At 35.3% G+C, this 19,416-nt stretch overlaps 1 protein-coding gene across 2 annotated transcripts in view; it reads right to left on the reverse strand.

The window, feature by feature from the left end:
* The window catches only part of MMRN1 (multimerin 1), a 70,289-nt gene that overhangs the window by 16,735 nt on the left and 34,138 nt on the right, over positions 1-19,416 (reverse strand). For both annotated transcript variants that reach the window (XM_006930965.5, XM_045056097.1), the window contains 3 exons: positions 15,014-15,118; positions 13,012-13,185; positions 3,395-5,383 (listed from right to left, as the gene is read on the reverse strand). In XM_006930965.5, coding sequence (XP_006931027.3) covers positions 3,395-5,383; positions 13,012-13,185; positions 15,014-15,118 — 2,268 coding nt within the window. The remainder of the gene's footprint in view (positions 1-3,394; positions 5,384-13,011; positions 13,186-15,013; positions 15,119-19,416) is intronic.

Consider the following 19,416-nt stretch of genomic DNA (forward strand, 5'->3'; position numbering starts at 1 on the left):
AATTGCAATTGGTTTATTCTTATAGGAGAACTTAGCCTGAGTCCACTGGTTTTATCACCATGCGTAGACTTCACCTGCTCAGCCGTTCAGTGAATGCCATTGGTTTTATGGCCCATAGAAGCCGGCTTAATGAGCTTGCATATCTACACATCCACTAAAAGGATCCTACGTGTCATGCTGCTGGTCCTACATAAAGTGAATATCTATCTACTCAGTTCACGAATTAGGCCAATATATCTTTATTGCCCTGACATTGTTATTGGCTATCTTTACTGAAATAAAATAAATAACTTTTAATTAATTATTAATTTTGGTAGATAAGCCTATCATTTTTTTTTATTTCCAGTAAATAAAAGAACAGGAAGCAACTTTATCAAGGCATCATTGGAAAAAAGAGGATCAGAACTAAGTTAATTATTAGCCCATTAAGCCCAATACTGAGTCAGCTGCTATATAAATATCTAAATATAATTTTCCTAAACTCCTAACATGCATTCTTTATACTATAAAAGTTTATAAGTTCTTAAGTTCTATTAAACATTTTACCTCAACTAATTTTGAAGCTATTCAAATTTTATACTTACTATATGGATCCAGGTATTTTTTGGTTTAAGAAAAAAAAAAATGACATGGTTTGCCTGCTGTGTGATCACATGTACTACAGAGCTTAACTGAAACCCATTTGCAATGTTCACAGGAAGACCGAAGATGGAAATAAAATGCAAAAAAGAACAACTGATTATTTTTTAAAAATAATTATTATAGGGGCGCCTGGGTGGCTCAGTCGGTTGGGCGTCCGACTTCGGCTCAGTTCATGATGTCATGGTCTGTGGGTTCGAGCCCTGCATCGGGTTTTGTGCTAACGGCTCAGAGCCTGGAGCCTGCTTCAGATTCTGTGTCTCCCTCTCTCTCTGACCCTCCCCTGTTCATTCTCTGTCTCTGTCTCAAAAATAAACATTAAAAAAAAATTAAAATAATTAATATAAGAACATCTTGTAATGAAATACTACCACGTCTGCCTTGGAAACATGTAAGTCTGAATCGTTTATTCTATGATTGCACATGATCAGGTTAGTCTGCCTGGGTCAGACTAATTGGAAGGAAGTCATAAGTAAAATACAATAATTTAAGTAGTCAAGAAACAATTCGACTTTGTATTATTCTGCGATATTTAATATTATCAAAACATCCAGAGATTAAATATGAAGCCATATGATATTAGAATAATGATCACTCATAATTAGAAAGCTATAAAATAAAAAAATTCATCCAACTGGGCGTATAATTTAACAGCAGACTCATGTGAGAGGCACACTGGCATTTCTTTTAGTGAGAATCAATAACTATTCTTTTCACTGTGGAAAGATTATTTAATATTATTTATGTGCCAAACATATTCATAAAACACTTCTCTCAGAGAGACTATTAAGTAGTTTATATGCACTGCATTGAATTCCGCCTTCTTCCCAAATTTATGCTTCTCTTTGGGTGTTTACAACTTTTATTAATGATATTGCTACCCTCTCATTTCCCAAATTCAAAACCTCAGAATATTCTAGGTTTCTCCCTCCCCAAGTGCCATGCCTCCAGGCCGTGAATAGCTCACCTTTTTCACAATAATGCATTCTGCAAATATTTCTACCAGTGAGCTCAACAAAACACCTAATGCAATCCCATCACTTAAAAAGAAGAAACAGAGACCCAGACAGGTGAACTTGAGTAAGGTTACAGAGAAACTTACTGAGACCACTAGGACTCGAGTCATGATTTGTTGGTGTCTTGGATCATCAATTTTTCCACTCTTCTGCTGTCTATTAATTTTATTTTTGCAACATGTCTCACATCTGTCCCCTGTGTTTCCACCACCTCTTTCTTAGATCTGGCTCTTATTGTTCTAATACTGTCCTAACTGGGATCTCTAGTTTCATGCTTTGCAGACATGTTGTATACTACTGCTAACTTCATGCTTCTGAGATAGTTCTTACCACACCCAACCCATTGCTCCAAATTTTCAAAGACCACTTTTTACAAAATCGTGTCTAAATGCCTTAGTGTTGTGATCTGAATGTGTCTACCCAAAATTTATATGTTGACATTCTCAATCCCAAAGTTGATGATACTAGAAGGTGGCGACTTTGGGAGGTGGAGCTCTCATGAACAGGATTAGCATTCTTTTTTTTTTTTTTTTTTTTTAATTTTTTAATGTTTATCTTTAGTTTTGAGACAGAGAGAGACAGAGCATGAGCGGGGGAGAGGCAGAGAGAGAGGGAGACACAGAATCAGAAGGAGGCTCCAGGCTCTGAGCTGTCAGCACAGAGCCTGACGTGGGGCTCGAACTCGTCAGCTGTGAGCTCATGACCTGAGCTGAAATCGGACGCTCAACCAACTGAACCACCCAGACGCCCCTAGTGTTCTTTTAAAAGAGACTGCAGAGAGATCTCTCATAACTTTCACCATGTAAGAACACAGCAAGAAATCCCCAGCTGTGAGTCAGGAAGAGGGCCCTCATCAGAATATGATCAGGCTGACACCCTGATCTTGGACTTTGCAGCCTCCGAAACTGTGAGAAATACATTTCTTGTTATTTGAAAGCTACCCAGTCTGTGGTATTTTGTTATAGCAGCCTAAATGAACTAAGATGCTTAGCTTGGCATTCATGGCTTTCTGTGATCTACCCAACTGAATTGCTGCTCACTTATGCAGTCATTCAATCAGACAGTCATTCAACAGATATTTACTGCGTTGCTATTGCATACAAGACATTTTGTCAGATGATGCCAAAATGAATAAGACTCAGTATGGTCACATTCATCCAGGAGCTCATTATCTAATAGGTTTCTTAATTACATATGCAAGTAAAAATGTCCTACAGGGGCAAATTTGATTGTATTATAGAGGTTTTGTCAGAAAAGAAGTTAAGAGGGGACCTGGATGGCTCAGTCAGTTAAGCTTCTGACTTTAGCTCAGGTCATGATCTCATGGTTCATGAGTTCAAGCCCCATGTTGGGCTCTGTGCTGACAGCTCAGAACCTGGACCCTGCTTCAAATTCTGTTTCTCCCTCTTTCTCTGCTCCTCCCATGCTAGTGCTCTGTCTCTCTCTCTCTCTCTCAAAAATAAATAAACATTAAAAAAAATAAAAGAAAAAAAAAAGAAAAGTTAAGAAACATGTAGACAAATATTTGCATTATAAGCACTTGTTTTGTTTTGATGCTTAATTTACATCGGATGGAATCTCATTCAAATGGTACATCAGTGTTCTTTTAATTACTTAACTATTTACCCAAGTTCAAGAAAGAGCCTTTTATATTTTATGGACTTGATAAACCACACAGATCTACTAAGTACCCTTTAAATTGAAAGAAATTAAAACTTATTTTTTCAGCAATAGCTTACCAGGAACTAGAACGTTGTCTGTGTTTCTTTGGGTCCGGCCTATCAGGACAGTGGTAAGATTCCCTGTTGGTTTTTTAAGTGAATTGGGTTTCTTCGGCAATAGTTTTATTTGCTTCTGAGACTTGACAATATTTGCAAGACTACCAGACAATGTTTGATTCACATACCAAGTTAAATTGGATATGGCAATTCGAGTTTTGATTTCAATTACTGATTCCACAAAGTCCGTCAGACCTTTCTGAAGAAGCTGAATATCTGGCAGGGAACCTTCTATCCACTTAGGTATGGTAGCATTCAGTTCTGATATACTTGTAGAAGCATTATGACACATCATTAAAACTTCATGCAGAGTTTTGTTAAGTAAAGAGAAATTAATTGAAAGGTGAATGGATTTTGCTTCCAGTGCCTTAAATCTGGAACTTAGTACCTGCAGTTGAATAGCTTGGTCTCTCTCATTTGTAGCCGTATTGCCTTTTTTTAGTGAAACATAATAAGGTATGAGTGTCTTGGTCACTTTAGACTCAATTCCTTGCAACCTAGTTTCAAAATTTTGGGAAATCTTTGTGGCTGAGAGTATTTTCTCCTCTAAATGACTCATATTTTGCTGGTATTTTATCACTTGGGAAGTGGTTTCATTGAACATTTGATAAATCTTTTGAAAGTTGGACTGATTTAGTTTCTCATCTTTAGTACTATCTGCAAGGACCTTGGCAACTTGCAAAACAAAGCTGTATCTCTGACTGTCATTGACCAACATCTGAATAGAATCATTCAAACGTTGGAATTGAGGAATAAATGTCAAAATAGTTTCCATATTTTGGGTGCATTTGTGATGGACCTCAGGATCATACTTTATGGTACTTAAAGTCTCTTTTAGCATGTAGTTATCTTGAATGAAATCAATGGCATTGTTTATAATAGTCATTGTCTTATTTAGGCCATCTTCCATTTCCAGGGCATATTCATTGATACGTCTGTCTAAGGCATCACTACGGCTCTGCACTTCATTCCTAAGTAAGTTGTGTCTTTTTGAAAGTTCTTTGATAAGAATATTTAGGGTGTTGACAGCAATAATCAGATTTTCCACTTTTTTCCTTGTAGCTACTGCTTCTTTTGGTTGCTCATATGTCATTGTCTCTCTAAATGGTGCTCCCCGCTCAAGCAAGGGTTGAAGGATCTCCATATCGTAAGTCAAATCATTTAGCTGCTCATTCATTTTATCCACCTTATTGTCCATGGGAAAGAGAACCTCAGCCAATGTTTGGTTTAAAACTTGTAAATTCTCTTCTGTGTCCTTAATTTGAAATTTAAAATCATTTCTGCACTTGGATAACATGTCTTCACATTCACTTCTGACAGATTCTTTCTCCATCTCCAAAGCCATGGTGAGATTGTTAATCTTGCTGTCGTGGATGTGCAAATCATCAAACATTTGCAGCATCATCAAACCCTGCTTCTTCATATTCTCATGTAGAGCAGACATGTACTCAGTGACATTATTGCTAAGTGATTCAGCAGCTGGAACACCCTTCTGATCTGATACTTGTTCAGTTGATAAAAGCTGCTCGTGTACTTCCCTCATTTTAGAAAGAGTCTTGTTGAGGGATTCATAATACAGAACACTCCTTGAGTGTTCCTGTTCTAAAGCACCTTCTAAGTGAATTTGCTTTGCTTCTAATTCTTTAATAGGCTTTTCACATGTAAAAGTCATTTCTTGTCTTATATTCACAATGTGATTCTTTAGATCTAGTATATCAGTTAAAGTGGGCCTGTTTTCTTGCATTAAAACAGACTTTTGCTGGACTGCTATTGAAATCACAGATTCATTAACTTGCCGAATTATTTGTCTGGTGTTTTCAAGGTCCTCTGATAGGCTGGATACAGTCTTGAAGAGCTGTGCTACAGTCTCTTGCATTTCATTTTGAAAAACTTTAAATTGTTCTCTTACTATATTCTTTACCAGATCACTAATGCTTTTGGATTTTAGACCTAGAGAAAGAAATATTAAAAAACAACAATAAATGATACATGATTTTAATTATATAAACTTTAGATATCTCTAAACAGATATAAAGTTTGGGACTAAACCCTAATAACATGTAATAATAAAAGTACTTTGCTACATTTACTTATGAAATTTTAAAAGTTACTATCGTTCGTAGGAGATCAATTTCTTAATTGGTAAAACTGAAGGAAGAAATCAACTGTGGTGTAGAACGCACCAGAACCATAAACAAAAGATATGAAGAAACTGCTACTGATTTCAATTAATAGGCCCTTGTACCTTACTATTCTAACTCCAGGCTTAGTCTGGTATGAAAATAAATGGCTTTGGGCTTTCTGCCTCAGTAAATAATACCTGGTGTTATCTCATGACTATGTTATTAGGTTTCTAGTAATTAGGTTTCAGAGCTTGTGTTTTGAGCTCATAAAAACTAATAAATTGACTTCAGAGAAGAAATTTAATGACATTTCCAAATGAGGAACAATATCAAGTAACAGTCACAAGATTCAATGATAGCTTATAACAACAATATAATAATGAGGGGTTTGGGGATCACAAAACAAAATCACATGAAAATAGGAATTCAAGATATACCTCAATTGTCATAATATGACATTAATTCTTAACAAAAATAAGAGTAAACTCACTACTACTGAAACACATATTAGTATATCCAGTATTAGAAAGCATGGACTGATCCTATATCAGAATTATGGGCATCTCAAAGTGGTCTTAAAAAAAAAAAAAGGAAAAGGAAAAGGGTCCTGAAGTACTCAGAACTCAGAACTATTCAGAATAGGAAATGAGTATTTAAAAATGTAAAAAACCAACCAACCAAACCTGTTACATACAAAAACAGGGAAATGGGAAAAAATAAAACATATGCTTGTGGTTTACTTATGGTACATAGCTACAAAGCACATATAAATGGAAGATATCTCCACTCAAATTCACAATGTAGCAATGACTGTAATGTAAAATATCGGCAACATACTCCAAAGCATTTTGAACAGGAAGTGTACATAATTGTGAAATGTTATGGCTATCATAAAGCCTATTTAAGAAGGATAATTATAGAATAAAAATATATAGTCTCTACATGTCTCTATTTTGTCAGCATGTTTTAAAAAGTATTTGAGATGCATAAGAGACTTATATAAAAAGTATGTGAAAGATCAATTATAGCAAATAGAATGATGTGTTGCTGAAGCATCTTGATATTAATCTGGCAAAAAGATAAAGCTGTAAATGTTGTTTACATTAATGAATATCTCCCTGGAAATCCTATACCCTAAAGGTCAATATTGCTAACTGATCTTTAGGGAATAGTATTTTCAGAGGAGGGGGGGAAGAAAAGAAAGTTATTTTACATTTCTAAACATAGCAGAAACTGAAATACATTTAAGAGTCCAAAAAATATGTCATTGAAAATCGGTTTGTATGTAATTGAAAAATAAGTATTTTTATTTTCTAAATTTTACTTACCATTTAACCAGTTGCCTACATATACAAAAAATCTACATTGAGGATATTCTATATGCTACACAGAAAATAAAATTTGGAAAGTTAGATTTCTCACACTAAAAATAGAATATATTAGCTTCATTGAGTGTAAGGTACTACTCAATAGCAAAGTTTTTTTTAATTGTACTTCCCACAATATCACTTAGTCATTTCCTGTTAGTTAAAATTGCCTTAAGTTTTCATGAAGGTTTGATGAAATACAATAAAATATTTAAGGTTAGGGATCAGACATTCTTGGAATTTATAACCTTATCATTTGGCTTTAAAATATTTTTCAAGATTGAAAAGGTAAAATAAAACTGAAGTGTAAGTGAATTAATTAATTGTGGGCAGTAAAAACAGCTGTTTAAATTCAGTCAACAAAAACTATGTGATCTGAAAGTCAGGATAAGAGTGAGAGGTAAAAACACTAAACAGGTAAAGTTTAGTTCAGAATCTTGATGGAGGTAACTAGGAAAAAAAGTGAACGATGAAAATGTAAATTGAGAGGTGCTTTAGCTATTATGTCTTAATCTTTAATGGAAAAATACATTGGATTAAGGGCAAAATCAGAGCAGTGTCTGAAAAGAAATCAAACAGACTATTAGCTTAAAAACAGATTATTGTTTCTGGAAAAGGAGCTTTAATATATCAAGAATTTGTTGCTAAAAATCGTCTGTGTAAGAATCTGATTTTGTGAAATATGTCAAAGTAATTTATGTCAATATCTGAGTGGGAACATAGTCTTAACTTTGATTCTGTTTCATGTGACTCATGTGCTTCTACCTCTTAAAAGAGGACATTGCGTTTGGTGACTTAACAGATAGATATGATATCAGACACCTTGGTTGCTCCTCTGTGGTTGTGAATATATAGCCCATTCATAACATTCAGGTACCTCTTAAGGAACTGGGGCATTTGATGTTGAACATGTTTCTCACCTTGGATGTGGAGTAAGCAAGAGAAGAGGATGTGGTTTTGTTAGGCAAGTGCAGTTCCTTGGGGCGGGTTTAGTTTCTGTTGCCTGAATGACCATTCAATAACAACTAGCTCTCTGGTTTTCATAATCAATTGTGCTTAGTACACACCTAATGTCTCCTATTGAGGGGAGAATTTTTTCCCTTTTATTATTATGTTTTTGAATTTTTATTTATTTTTATTTTTTTCAATATATGAAATTTATTGTCAAATTGGTTTCCATACAACACCCAGTGCTCATCCCAAAAGGTGCCCTCCTCACTACCCATCACCCACCCTCTCCTCCCTCCCACCCCCCATCAACCCTCAGTTTGTTCTCAGTTTTTAAGAGTCTCTTATGCTTTGGCTCTCTCCCACTCTAACCTCTTTTTTTTTTCCTTCCCCTCCCCCATGGGTTTCTGTTAAGTTTCTCAGGATCCACATAAGAGTGAAAACATATGGTATCTGTCTTTCTCTGTATGGCTTATTTCACTTGGCATCACACTCCAGTTCCATCCACGTTGCTGCAAAGGGCCATATTTCATTCTTTCTCATTGCCACGTAGTACTCCATTGTGTATATAAACCACAATTTCTTTATCCATTCATCAGTTGATGGACATTTAGGCTCTTTCCATAAATTGGCTATTGTTGAGAGTGCTGCTATAAACATTGGGGTACAAGTGCCCCTATGCATCAGTACTCCTGTATCCCTTGGGTAAATTCCTAGCAGTGCTATTGCTGGGTCATAGGGTAGGTCTATTTTTAATTTTCTGAGGAACCTCCACACTGCTTTCCAGAGTGGCTGCACCAATTTGCATTCCCACCAACAGTGCAAGAGGGTTCCCGTTTCTCTGCATCCTCTCCAGCATCTATAGTCTCCTGATTTGTTCATTTTGGCCACTCTGACTGGCGTGAGGTGATATCTGAGTGTGGTTTTGATTTGTATTTCCCTGATAAGGAGCGACGCTGAGCATCTTTTCATGTGCCTGTTGGCCATCTGGATGTCTTCTTTAGAGAAGTGTCTATTCATGTTTTCTGCCCATTTCTTCACTGGGTTATTTGTTTTTCGGGTGTGGAGTTTGGTGAGCTCTTTATAGATTTTGGATACTAGTCCTTTGTCCGATATGTCATTTGCAAATATCTTTTCCCATTCCGTTGGTTGCCTTTTAGTTTTGTTGGTTGTTTCCTTTGCTGTGCAGAAGCTTTTTATCTTCATAACGTCCCAGTAGTTCATTTTTGCTTTTAATTCCCTTGCCTTTGGGGATGTGTCAAGTAAGAAATTGCTACGACTGAGGTCAGAGAGGTCTTTTCCTGCTTCCTCCTCTAGGGTTTTGATGGTTTTCTGTCTTACATTCAGGTCCTTTATCCATTTTGAGTTTATTTTTGTGAATGGTGTGAGAGAGTGGTCTAGTTTCAATCTTCTGCATGTTGCTGTCCAGTTCTCCCAGCACCATTTGTGAAAGAGACTGTCTTTTTTCCATTGGATGTTCTTTCCTGCTTTGTCAAAGATTAGTTGGCCATACATTTGTGGGTCTAGTTCTGGGGTTTCTATTCTATTCCATTGGTCTATGTGTCTGTTTTTGTGCCAATATCATGCTGCCTTGATGATGACAGCTTTGTAGTAGAGGCTAAAGTCTGGGATTGTGATGCCTCCTGCTTTGGTCTTGTTCTTCAAAATTACTTTGGCTATTTGGGGCCTTTTGTGGTTCCATATGAATTTTAGGATTGCTTGTTCTAGTTTCGAGAAGAATGCTGGTGCGATTTTGATTGGGATTGCATTGACTGTGTAGATAGCTTTGGGTAGTATTGACATTTTGACAATATTTATTCTTCTAATCCATGAGCATGGAATGTTTTTCCATTTCTTTATATCTTCTTCAATTTCCTTCATAAGCTTTCTATAGTTTTAAGCATACAGATCCTTTACATCTTTGGTTAGATTTATTCCTAGGTATTTTATGCTTCTTGGTGCAATGGTGAATGGGATCAGTTTCTTTATTTGTCTTTCTGTTGCTTCATTGTTAGTGTATAAGAATGCAACTGATTTCTGTACATTGATTTTGTATCCTGCAACTTTACTGAATTCATGTATCAGTTCTAGCAGACTTTTGGTGGAGTCTATTGGATTTTCCATGTACAGTATCATGTCATCTGCAAAAAGTGAAAGCTTGACTTCATCTTTACCAATTTTGATGCCTTTGATTTCCTTTTGTTGTCTGATTGCTGATGCTAGCACTTCCAACACTATGTTAAACAACAGCGGTGAGAGTAGACATCACTGTCATGTTCCTGATCTCAGGGAAAAAGCTCTCAGTTTTTCCCCGTTGAGGATGATGTTAGCTGTGGGCTTTTCACAAATGGCTTTTATGATCTTTAAGTATGTTCCTTCTATCCCGACTTTCTCAAGGGTTTTTATTAAGAAAGGTTGCTGAATTTTGTCAAAGGCCTTTTCTGCATCGATTGACAGGATCATATGGTTCTTCTCTTTTCTTTTATTAATGTGATGTATCACGTTGATTGATTTGCGAATGTTGAACCAGCCCTGCATCCCAGGAATGAATCCCACTTGATCATGGTGAATAATTCTTTTTATATGCTGTTGAATTCGATTTGGTAGTATATTATTGAGAATTTTTGCATCCATATTCATCAGGGATATTGGCCTGTAGTTCTCTTTTTTTACTGGGTCTCTGTCTGGTTTAGGAATCAAAGTAATACTGGCTTCATAGAATGAGTCTGGAAGTTTTCCTTCCCTTTCTATTTCTTGGAATAGCTTGAGAAGGATAGGTATTATCTCTGCTTTAAATGTCTGGTAGAATTCCCCAGGGAAGCCATCTGGTCCTGGATTCTTATTTGTTGGGAGATTTTTGATAACTGATTCAATTTCTTCGCTGGTTATGGGTCTGTTCAAGCTTTCTATTTCCTCCTGATTGAGTTTTGGAAGCATGTGGGTGTTTAGGAATTTGTCCATTTCTTCCAGGTTGTCCAATTTGTTGGCATATAATTTTTCATAGTATTCCCTGATAATTGCTTGTATCTCTGGGGGATTGGTTGTAATAATTCCATTTTCATTCATGATTTTATCTATTCCGGTCCTCTCCCTTTTCTTTTTGAGAAGCCTGGCTAGAGGTTTATCAATTTTGTTTATTTTTTCAAAAAGCCAACTCTTGGTTTTGTTGATCTGCTCTACAGTTTTTTTAGGTTCTATATTGTTTATTTCTGCTCTGATATTATTTCTCTTCTTCTGCTGGGTTTAGTCTGTCTTTGCTGTTCTGCTTCTATTTCCTTTAGGTGTGCTGTTAGATTTTGTATTTGGGATTTTTCTTGTTTCTTGAGATAGGCCTGGATTGCAATGTATTTTCCTCTCAGGACTGCCTTCGCTGCATCCCAAAGCGTTTGGATTGTTGTATTTTCATTTTCGTTTGTTTCCATATTTGAGGGGAGAATTTTGCTGTTTATGTTGTTATGAGTGTATGATTTTTTCCGTGTCATTGCCGGAAATTTTGTTAGTAGTTTCACAAAGAGCTGTTGACAGGCCTAATTCTTTAATTCTCTTTGGTTATGATAACCAAATTTTGTTAAACAAATTTCATTATGGTGGTTATAGTCAATTGTATACTGTTTCTATTTGTTTTCTTTCACATGTTATCACTTCAGGGAAAGTATATTCCCCTCTCATGCTTGCTATTGGTTTAAGTTTAGCCAACGAGGACATGCCAGAAATGTAGGGCAGGGTCTTTCTTTCAGGGGCTTGATAGCACTAATTGTTTATATAATTAAAAATAAAATCATGGTTGCTGCTATACTGGTAAATGTTACAGAAACCTCCACCTTATCTCTTTTGCCTGCAAACCACATGTGAAAAATAAAGAAAAACTAACATGTGATATGGGATTGGACAGTGAGGATATTTTTATGTATAAAATAAAGTGAAAGGGACCAGTAATCTTGAAGTTTGGAAACATACAATAAACCCAGAGAAGTGAGACATTCCAGTGATCAAATTACTTAAACCCCTTTGCCTAATTAATTCCTCCTGATCCATAGCTTATTTGTTGAGATAGTTTCTTTTTGTAGAAGCCTTCACTGGTGCCCTTAGACTCGATTTGTTGAAACTATGAAATGGTCCCATAGTGCCCTATGCATAAACTACCATAGCAATTATTCACTATCTATAGATTCCTGTGGTAGGCAGAATAATGCTGTTTCACTCAAAATGTCCACACCTGAACTTATGAATATGTTACCTCACCTGGCAAAAGGGTCTTGGGAGATATGATTAAGGTTTAAGACCTTGAGGTGAGAATATTCTGGATTATCCAGGTGTGTTCAGTGCAATCACTGAGCCCTTCAAAGGGGAAAAGGAAGGTAGAAGAGTGGGTTTGACACATGCCATGAGGACTCAACAGTCTTGCTGGCTTTTGAAGACAGACAAAGAAGGCCATGAGCCAAGAAATGTAATGGTGTCTAAAAGCTGGAAACAAGCTTCAGTTTATAGCTATCAAGAAAACAGGACCTCAGTCCTACAACTGCAAGAAAATGAATTTTGGCAACTGGAATTAACAGGATTTGGATTATCCTGTAAAGCCTCCAGAAAGGAACACAGCATGCTGTTTTAAGAGCACAAAACTTGGGCAAAACTAATTCACATTTATAAAGAAATTATTATGTCCATCATCTGAGATGTTTTAGGATATATTTTATTGATTATACTCCATAAGCTAGATAATTTCTAGGATAATTATGTACTTTTGATTTATCTTCAATATCTTCAACAATATTATTGAGACAACCATATATCTAGTTCCTTGATAATCATTTCTTAGCCTCATCTTTGTCTTGAACCGGAAACCATGATGGAAGTAAATTAAGTACAGTTCATTTTACAAGTTAAGCTGTAACCAGTACATAATGAAGATAAATTAGATAAAATATTCAGTAAAAGATTTGACTATACAGCAACAAAAAATTTAGATGTTTCAAATTATTTCAGAGATTGATTTACAAATATCTTTTTCCAAAATCATAAGCCTTAGAGACTTTACACACCCAATCTTAAGAAAAAATTCCAAAGCGATATGAGAAAAGATAAATGAGTCATTTACCTTTTGTCTTAACTCAATGAATAATGTATTTGACTTTACTTGTACCTTTTAGAAAAGATTGAAATTCTCTGCCTTTATCTTCATTGATTTTCCCTTCTAGGGAGGAGTATGTGTTTCTTACATCACTAACAGCCAAAGAAATATTGTCAATCTTCTTTTGCAGAAGGGTCAGTTTCATTGCCTGCTGGTTCATCTGCTCAGTCATCTTTTGTGTCACTGCTGCATGGAGAAGAAAGGAATATTGGAAGAATTTAAAAAATGAATATATATATATGCATAATATCATTCAAATATTGTGATAGGTTTAAAGTATTTCAAATAAATCATGTTCGTATTATATATTTGAAAACATAGACTACTATATATGCACTTAGCAAATGGCAGCCTGAACTTTACACTAAGAGTAAAAATTTATAATATATAAATATAAAATACATATAAATGTATACGTTTATAATATATTATATTTCTAAAATATTCTAACTTTGCTCAGAGTTTTCAGTCTTTTTTGTTTTGTTTTTAAACCTCAAAGAGTTATTGTTACACTCTTAAGAGGTGACAAAACTGAGGTACAGAAAACCAAAGTAACTTGCTAAAGGTTGCAGAGCTAATACCTTATCTTCTGTTTATTTATTTATTAATTTTTATATTAGAGAGAGAGAGAGAGAGAGTATGAGCCAGGGAGAGGGGCAGAGGGAGAGAGAGAATCTTAAACTCACGCTCATCATGGAGCCTGACTCTGGGCTCAATCCCATGACCCTGGGATCCCGACCTGAGCCGAAATCAAGAATTGGACGATTAACTGACTGAGCCACCCAGGTGCCCCTCATCTTCTGCTTCCAAATCCAGTGTTACAGAATTAAATATGTGTAGCTATATACACATATGTATGTAGTCATATCTATAGTCTAAGGATTTTATACTTTACTGAGCTTTTCTTTCATGAGTGCTAAAGATTCAGATTTACTTTGAATCATTTAACGTAACTATGAGAGTTTCCATACTTCTACACATGCACTTCACTAATTCAAGGAGGATTTTATAGTATTTTATGAAGATACTGAATTCCAATCCCCTTTAAAAAAGTACAGTTTCTATGATATATTCATCTTTATTCCTAAAAAGATACCCTTAAGTCTCTTTATTCCTAAAGAGATCCCCTTATGTCACATTTCTCAAGTTGAGTGCCCTAGTTTGTATGACGAGATCTATGGAAAACACATAGAGGTTTTCAGCAGTAACCAACCTCCTATTTCTAAGAAATAAAGTTAGTCCTAAAAGAAATGGTAAGGGGAGCCTGGGTGGCTCAGTCAGTTGAGCGTCAGACTTTGGCTCAGGTCATGAACTCTTAGTTCGTGAGTTCAAACCCCATGTCAGGCTCTGTGCTGACAGCTCAGACCCTGGAGCCTGCTGTGGATTCTGTGTCTCCTCTCTCTGTTTCTCCCCTGCTCGCACTCTGTCTCTGTCTCTCTCTCTCTCCCAAAAATAAGTAAAGATTAAAAAAAAATAAACAAAAATAAAAGAAATGGTAAAATACTTATGATTAGAAAGATGAGAAAATATGGGGCTTCCCAACATTGGATCAACATGAGGTTCTCAATTAGGCACAATGATTTTCCCGAGTCAGTGATCAATATCCTTGGTGATCCCTTCTCAATCAAAGGAATGGAGGCTTCTTACTTCCTTCAAATGCTCACATCATTCCTTCCACATCAAGATACTTCCATGATTGCACTCTTTGGTGGACAAAAGTTTGACCTTACTTTGGAAGCCTGTGATTTCCTTACAACCTCGTATAACAGCATTTTTAATCGCCTTCTGTGTTTGCACACAGAGCTTTGAAATTATATGTGGTCCCTTCAGGCTGGGAACCTACAGCTCATCCATGGTTTCTCCCAACGTGGGGGCACCAATAGAAAAGGATTGAGAGGTATGTTAATGTGCCACCATGAGACATTTGACAGCCAAGGGATTTCCTGTTTCAAAGTTGTTATAAATAGCATTGACAATAATTGGGGTAGGGATGTTAGTAATTACAATCTGTGACCTGGGTCACCACAGTCTCTCTGCTGCTCCTGCTTGGCTGTCTCTTTGCCAACAGCTGTGTGACTCTCAGCCTGGTTGCTGTGTATCAAGTGCTGCTGTTCCTGGGCTGGACAGACACAAAAAGAAGAGAGAGAGTTAAGCTTTGGGACTGCCTCATTTTTTCCAACCCCGAGCAGCGCTGTTCCAACCCCGAGCAGCGCCCCGTGGCTGCCGTTCATTTTCCCGTGTACTGGAGCATGATGGTCTGCGATGATTGCAGAGTGAGCTGCTCGCCCCCATCCGGGGCGGGGGCAACGTGCGTCCACTTTGTGCTGGAAGCGCAGGGCTCCAAATCTGTTTGGCAAAAATAAAATTATTCAGGTCTCCTTGTAGGCACAAATGGATGGTACTTTGTGGCAGCTGTGCGAACCGGAGGACGTAACGTGCCTGCATGATTGAGGGACTTGAAAATCAGCTGTGTGAAAAGCGACAGTGGCTGTATAAATGGACTGCCACAAAGCTGCTTGTTTAACAGTGCAGTTTCCAACTGGTGTCTCTTTGGAAGTAAGGGGGAGCTACAGGTTCCTTAATGAAAGAATACCTGTTTAAATAAATGGGCCATTCCCAGATTTTTAGGAAATACAGAGACTCAGCATATAGGGAATATAAGTAAAAGTAACTATTACATGACATGTCTCAAGGGGATCGACCTGTAAAATCAGTGAAATTTCAGAAAAATAGAAATGCTTATAAAATAAATCTACTCTGTTAAAGCATTGATTCCTCTTTCCCACGAATCAATATTTTTGATGGAAATAGAGTTTTTCACTGAAGAAAATTTAGAGCGAAAATTTACTAGAAATATTGAACACATCAAGTAATGTAGATCTGTAATTTGCAGATCTTTAACCGCAGATTACTTTTACTTTTAATGAACGAATGTATTCATTGAAGTCTGCATTATCAGACATGAGAAAACAAGGGTTTGGTATCTGTGCTTCTAACTATGTGAAATTATGTACCACTGAAACCGCGCCTCTGGCACATGTTAATTATGCTCCTAAGGCATATGTGGCTTTGACAATAATACTAAAGGATCTCTACTCCATAGTAAGAATAATACATTTGTCATTAATGTGAGTTAGTCTCCGTTGTGTGACTGAATTTTCCATTGTTTTTCTTCAGGGCATCAAGCTAAACTAAATTTCCATTCATGTTCAAGGTTTTTGTTTTGATATTGTTTCTTTTTTTCTCTCCACTCTATTATAGACAGTCCTGTATAATTGATGATTTATTTGGAAGAAAACAATCTGCAGCTTGGGGAGATTCTACTTATTTCCAGGCTGTAGTAAGTGGCAACAAGTTCTACTTTTCTGTTAGGTCCTAGCAATAAGGTTCTTAAAGCCTAAATTCAACTGAATTCATACAAATATATCTATTGAATAATTGCATAGATTTTTATCAATTTTCCTCCTTAGATGATGTAAGAAAGCATTTTTCTGGCAGCTAGAATCTAAGTCTACCCATGAGAGTAACTAGAAAGTGAAGTGATGGTTCTCAAACCAGGGTCACTAGATCAGCAGTATCAGCACCCCCTGGAACCTTTTTTTTTTTTCCACCTGCAAATTTTTGAACGTAACAACTTCTAGGTCCCATCCCAGACCTACTAATTTTTAGAAAGTCTGGAGTGGGGCAATACTTTGTGTTTTAACAAGTGCGGCTGCTGTGTCCAATGCACACTGAAGTTTGAGAACCACTGAAGAAAGCATCGAGACCTATCTTCCTTAGCAACTGCCCACCTCACAGTCTTCCCGATTTCTGTTAGCAATGGAAGATGGTTCAGGATACAGATGTGCAAGTATTTATAGCAAAAGGAGCATGTGGCTTCAACAGGAGGAACAAATGCTCTTTTCATTTTCTTACTGCTTACCTTTTCGATCAAATCACTCACAAGAAAAGAAAACAAGACAAAACAATCCTAGGAAAACAAAAAGAGCTGGTACATTTAAAGGTATTTCCATAATATGATAGGCAGAGGATAGTTTGTTATGAAGTAATGGAAAACAGAAGCTCCTGTAAATTCTGAAACACTAAAAGTGTCTGTGTGCTTTCCATTCCCTCACCTGAAGATTCTGATTCAGTAGATCTGTTCTGGGGAATTGAGCATGTGTGTATATATATGTGTTTATATATGTATAAATATATATGTGTTATATATATGTGTGTCATATATATATGTGTGTGTGTGTGTGTGTGTGTATATATATATAATTTTAAACTCTATAAGTGATTTATAAGTACTGATTTATAACAAAATTTCTAATTCTAATATCTCATTGTATAAGGCAGAAAATTCCAGATATTTTCATATTAAAATTGTAATCCAGAAATTTATCTTCAGAGATTTTTAATCACACCTGCCTATTGATAACAAAAACGTGTTAAATACCTGATTTATTAAAACTCCAATACATGACAACATTGAGTCTCCTTTTATTCCATAGAGAAGTGGACCTTTATAAGGAGGAAGTAATTTTGATAAAAATAACTGAACAATTTATAGTAAATTATTAAAAACACTAGATAAGAGACAAAAGTTTAAATTTTAGAAGTACTTCTTATGAGTGTGATTTTTTTAAAAAAGAAAATCATAGAAATTTTATCAATAATGAAATTATTCCTGCATTATCTAATGATATAGTGCAAATCTGGAATACCTTTTTATATGTAAAATATCAAAATAAAAAATGTCAAATTGACATAAAAATTAATTAATATAAAACAATATTTCTGGAATGAAAATCAACTTGATTTTGTTTTCAATAAAAATTAGTGGATTTTACTTGCTATATAAATATTTGATTCAAATAATGCTCTAAACTCATGTCATTTAAAATTAATATTAAAATTACTTAATTTATTTTTCATAATGACATTCAATTTCTGTTCAATTTCAGTTATAATCAAGAGAAAAATATTAAAGAGCCTTATGAAATTAGTCTCATAAGTTTTTGAAACGAAAAGTTTCAAGTAACGCAAAATTTTTGAAATAAAACATTCCAAAATACTTTATCAAATAGTGTTATTAAAAAAATCAGTAAAAGAAAATGTTTAAAAGATAAAATTAGAATTTTAACATTACATAATTTAAATGGTGGAACATTTGAGAAAAGAAATATTATAGAACATACCTAAAATAATTCTGATATAGGCATATCATTAAGAATCAGTTTTATGTTTATCATTCGGAAAATGAGCCTTTTTAAAAAAATGGAAATGACATTCTAATAGAGATGTCAATTATTTTTTTAACTCTATAGGGGAAAAATATTCACCTTGCTAAACTGGAGATAATTTGAAAACTTAAAGACATTTTAGATATGAAAAAAGTACATATACTATTTGAAACAAAAATTAATAAGAGATGAATTACATGAGAAACATCAATTTTTCTAATTATACAAAATTACATTTACACAACAAAACTCAAAAATATAATAAACGTTTACATTCCTGGATTTATGGTGCCACGAATTTGGCCAAATAATGTTTGCAACACTCTATGGATTAAATAGGACATCCTTACAGGAATTTTCATGATTTAGTAACAAATATATCAAATATTTTAAAATGCACTTAGTTTTTAGGGGCTGGAAAGATTTGAATGCAATCATTCTTAATTCAGTAAACACTAATAGATAATTCAGCAGGATGGCACTATCATTTATGTTAATAGAAATTATCAACTTGCTGAGACCTGATATCACCCATTGACTCTAAATCTGATGGAGAATTCTTTTTTTTTTTTTTAACATTTATTTATTATTGAGAGACAGAGACAGACAGAGCGTGACCATGGGAGGGGCAGAGAGACAGGGAGACACAGAATCTGAAGCAGGCTCCAGGCTCTGAGCTGTCAGCACAGAGCCTGACACGGGGCTCCAACTCACAAACCGTGAGATCATGACCTGAGCCTGAGTTGGACGCTTTACTGACTGAGCGACCCAGGTGCCCCTGATGGAGAATTCTTTAAAGGAGGTTGAGGAAGGACTCTGTTTTAAATCATCTACCTGATAGACACATCATTTAGCTGGTGTCATCCATGTCAAAAAAAGAACACACCAGTAAGTTGTAGAAATTAATACATTATTTAGAAATTACTAGAATAATGAGATGAATGGTTTGTGTTATGGTTTCCATTATTTGGTATGCTTCATAATATATGTTATATTTATAAATATAGATTTATAAGTATTCTCTTAAATTATTAAATATAATTATTAAATATTTAATTATGTAAATAATCACAATATTTACACTTATGAAATACATTTATACATGAAAATATGTGCATTAACTTAAAAGTAATACATTTTTAACCATTGATTTGCATATTGATTTATATTCTAATTGACGTTATTAAAT

Source organism: Felis catus, chromosome B1 (genome assembly GCF_018350175.1).
Source record: "Felis catus isolate Fca126 chromosome B1, F.catus_Fca126_mat1.0, whole genome shotgun sequence".
Classification (NCBI taxonomy): domain Eukaryota; kingdom Metazoa; phylum Chordata; class Mammalia; order Carnivora; family Felidae; genus Felis; species Felis catus.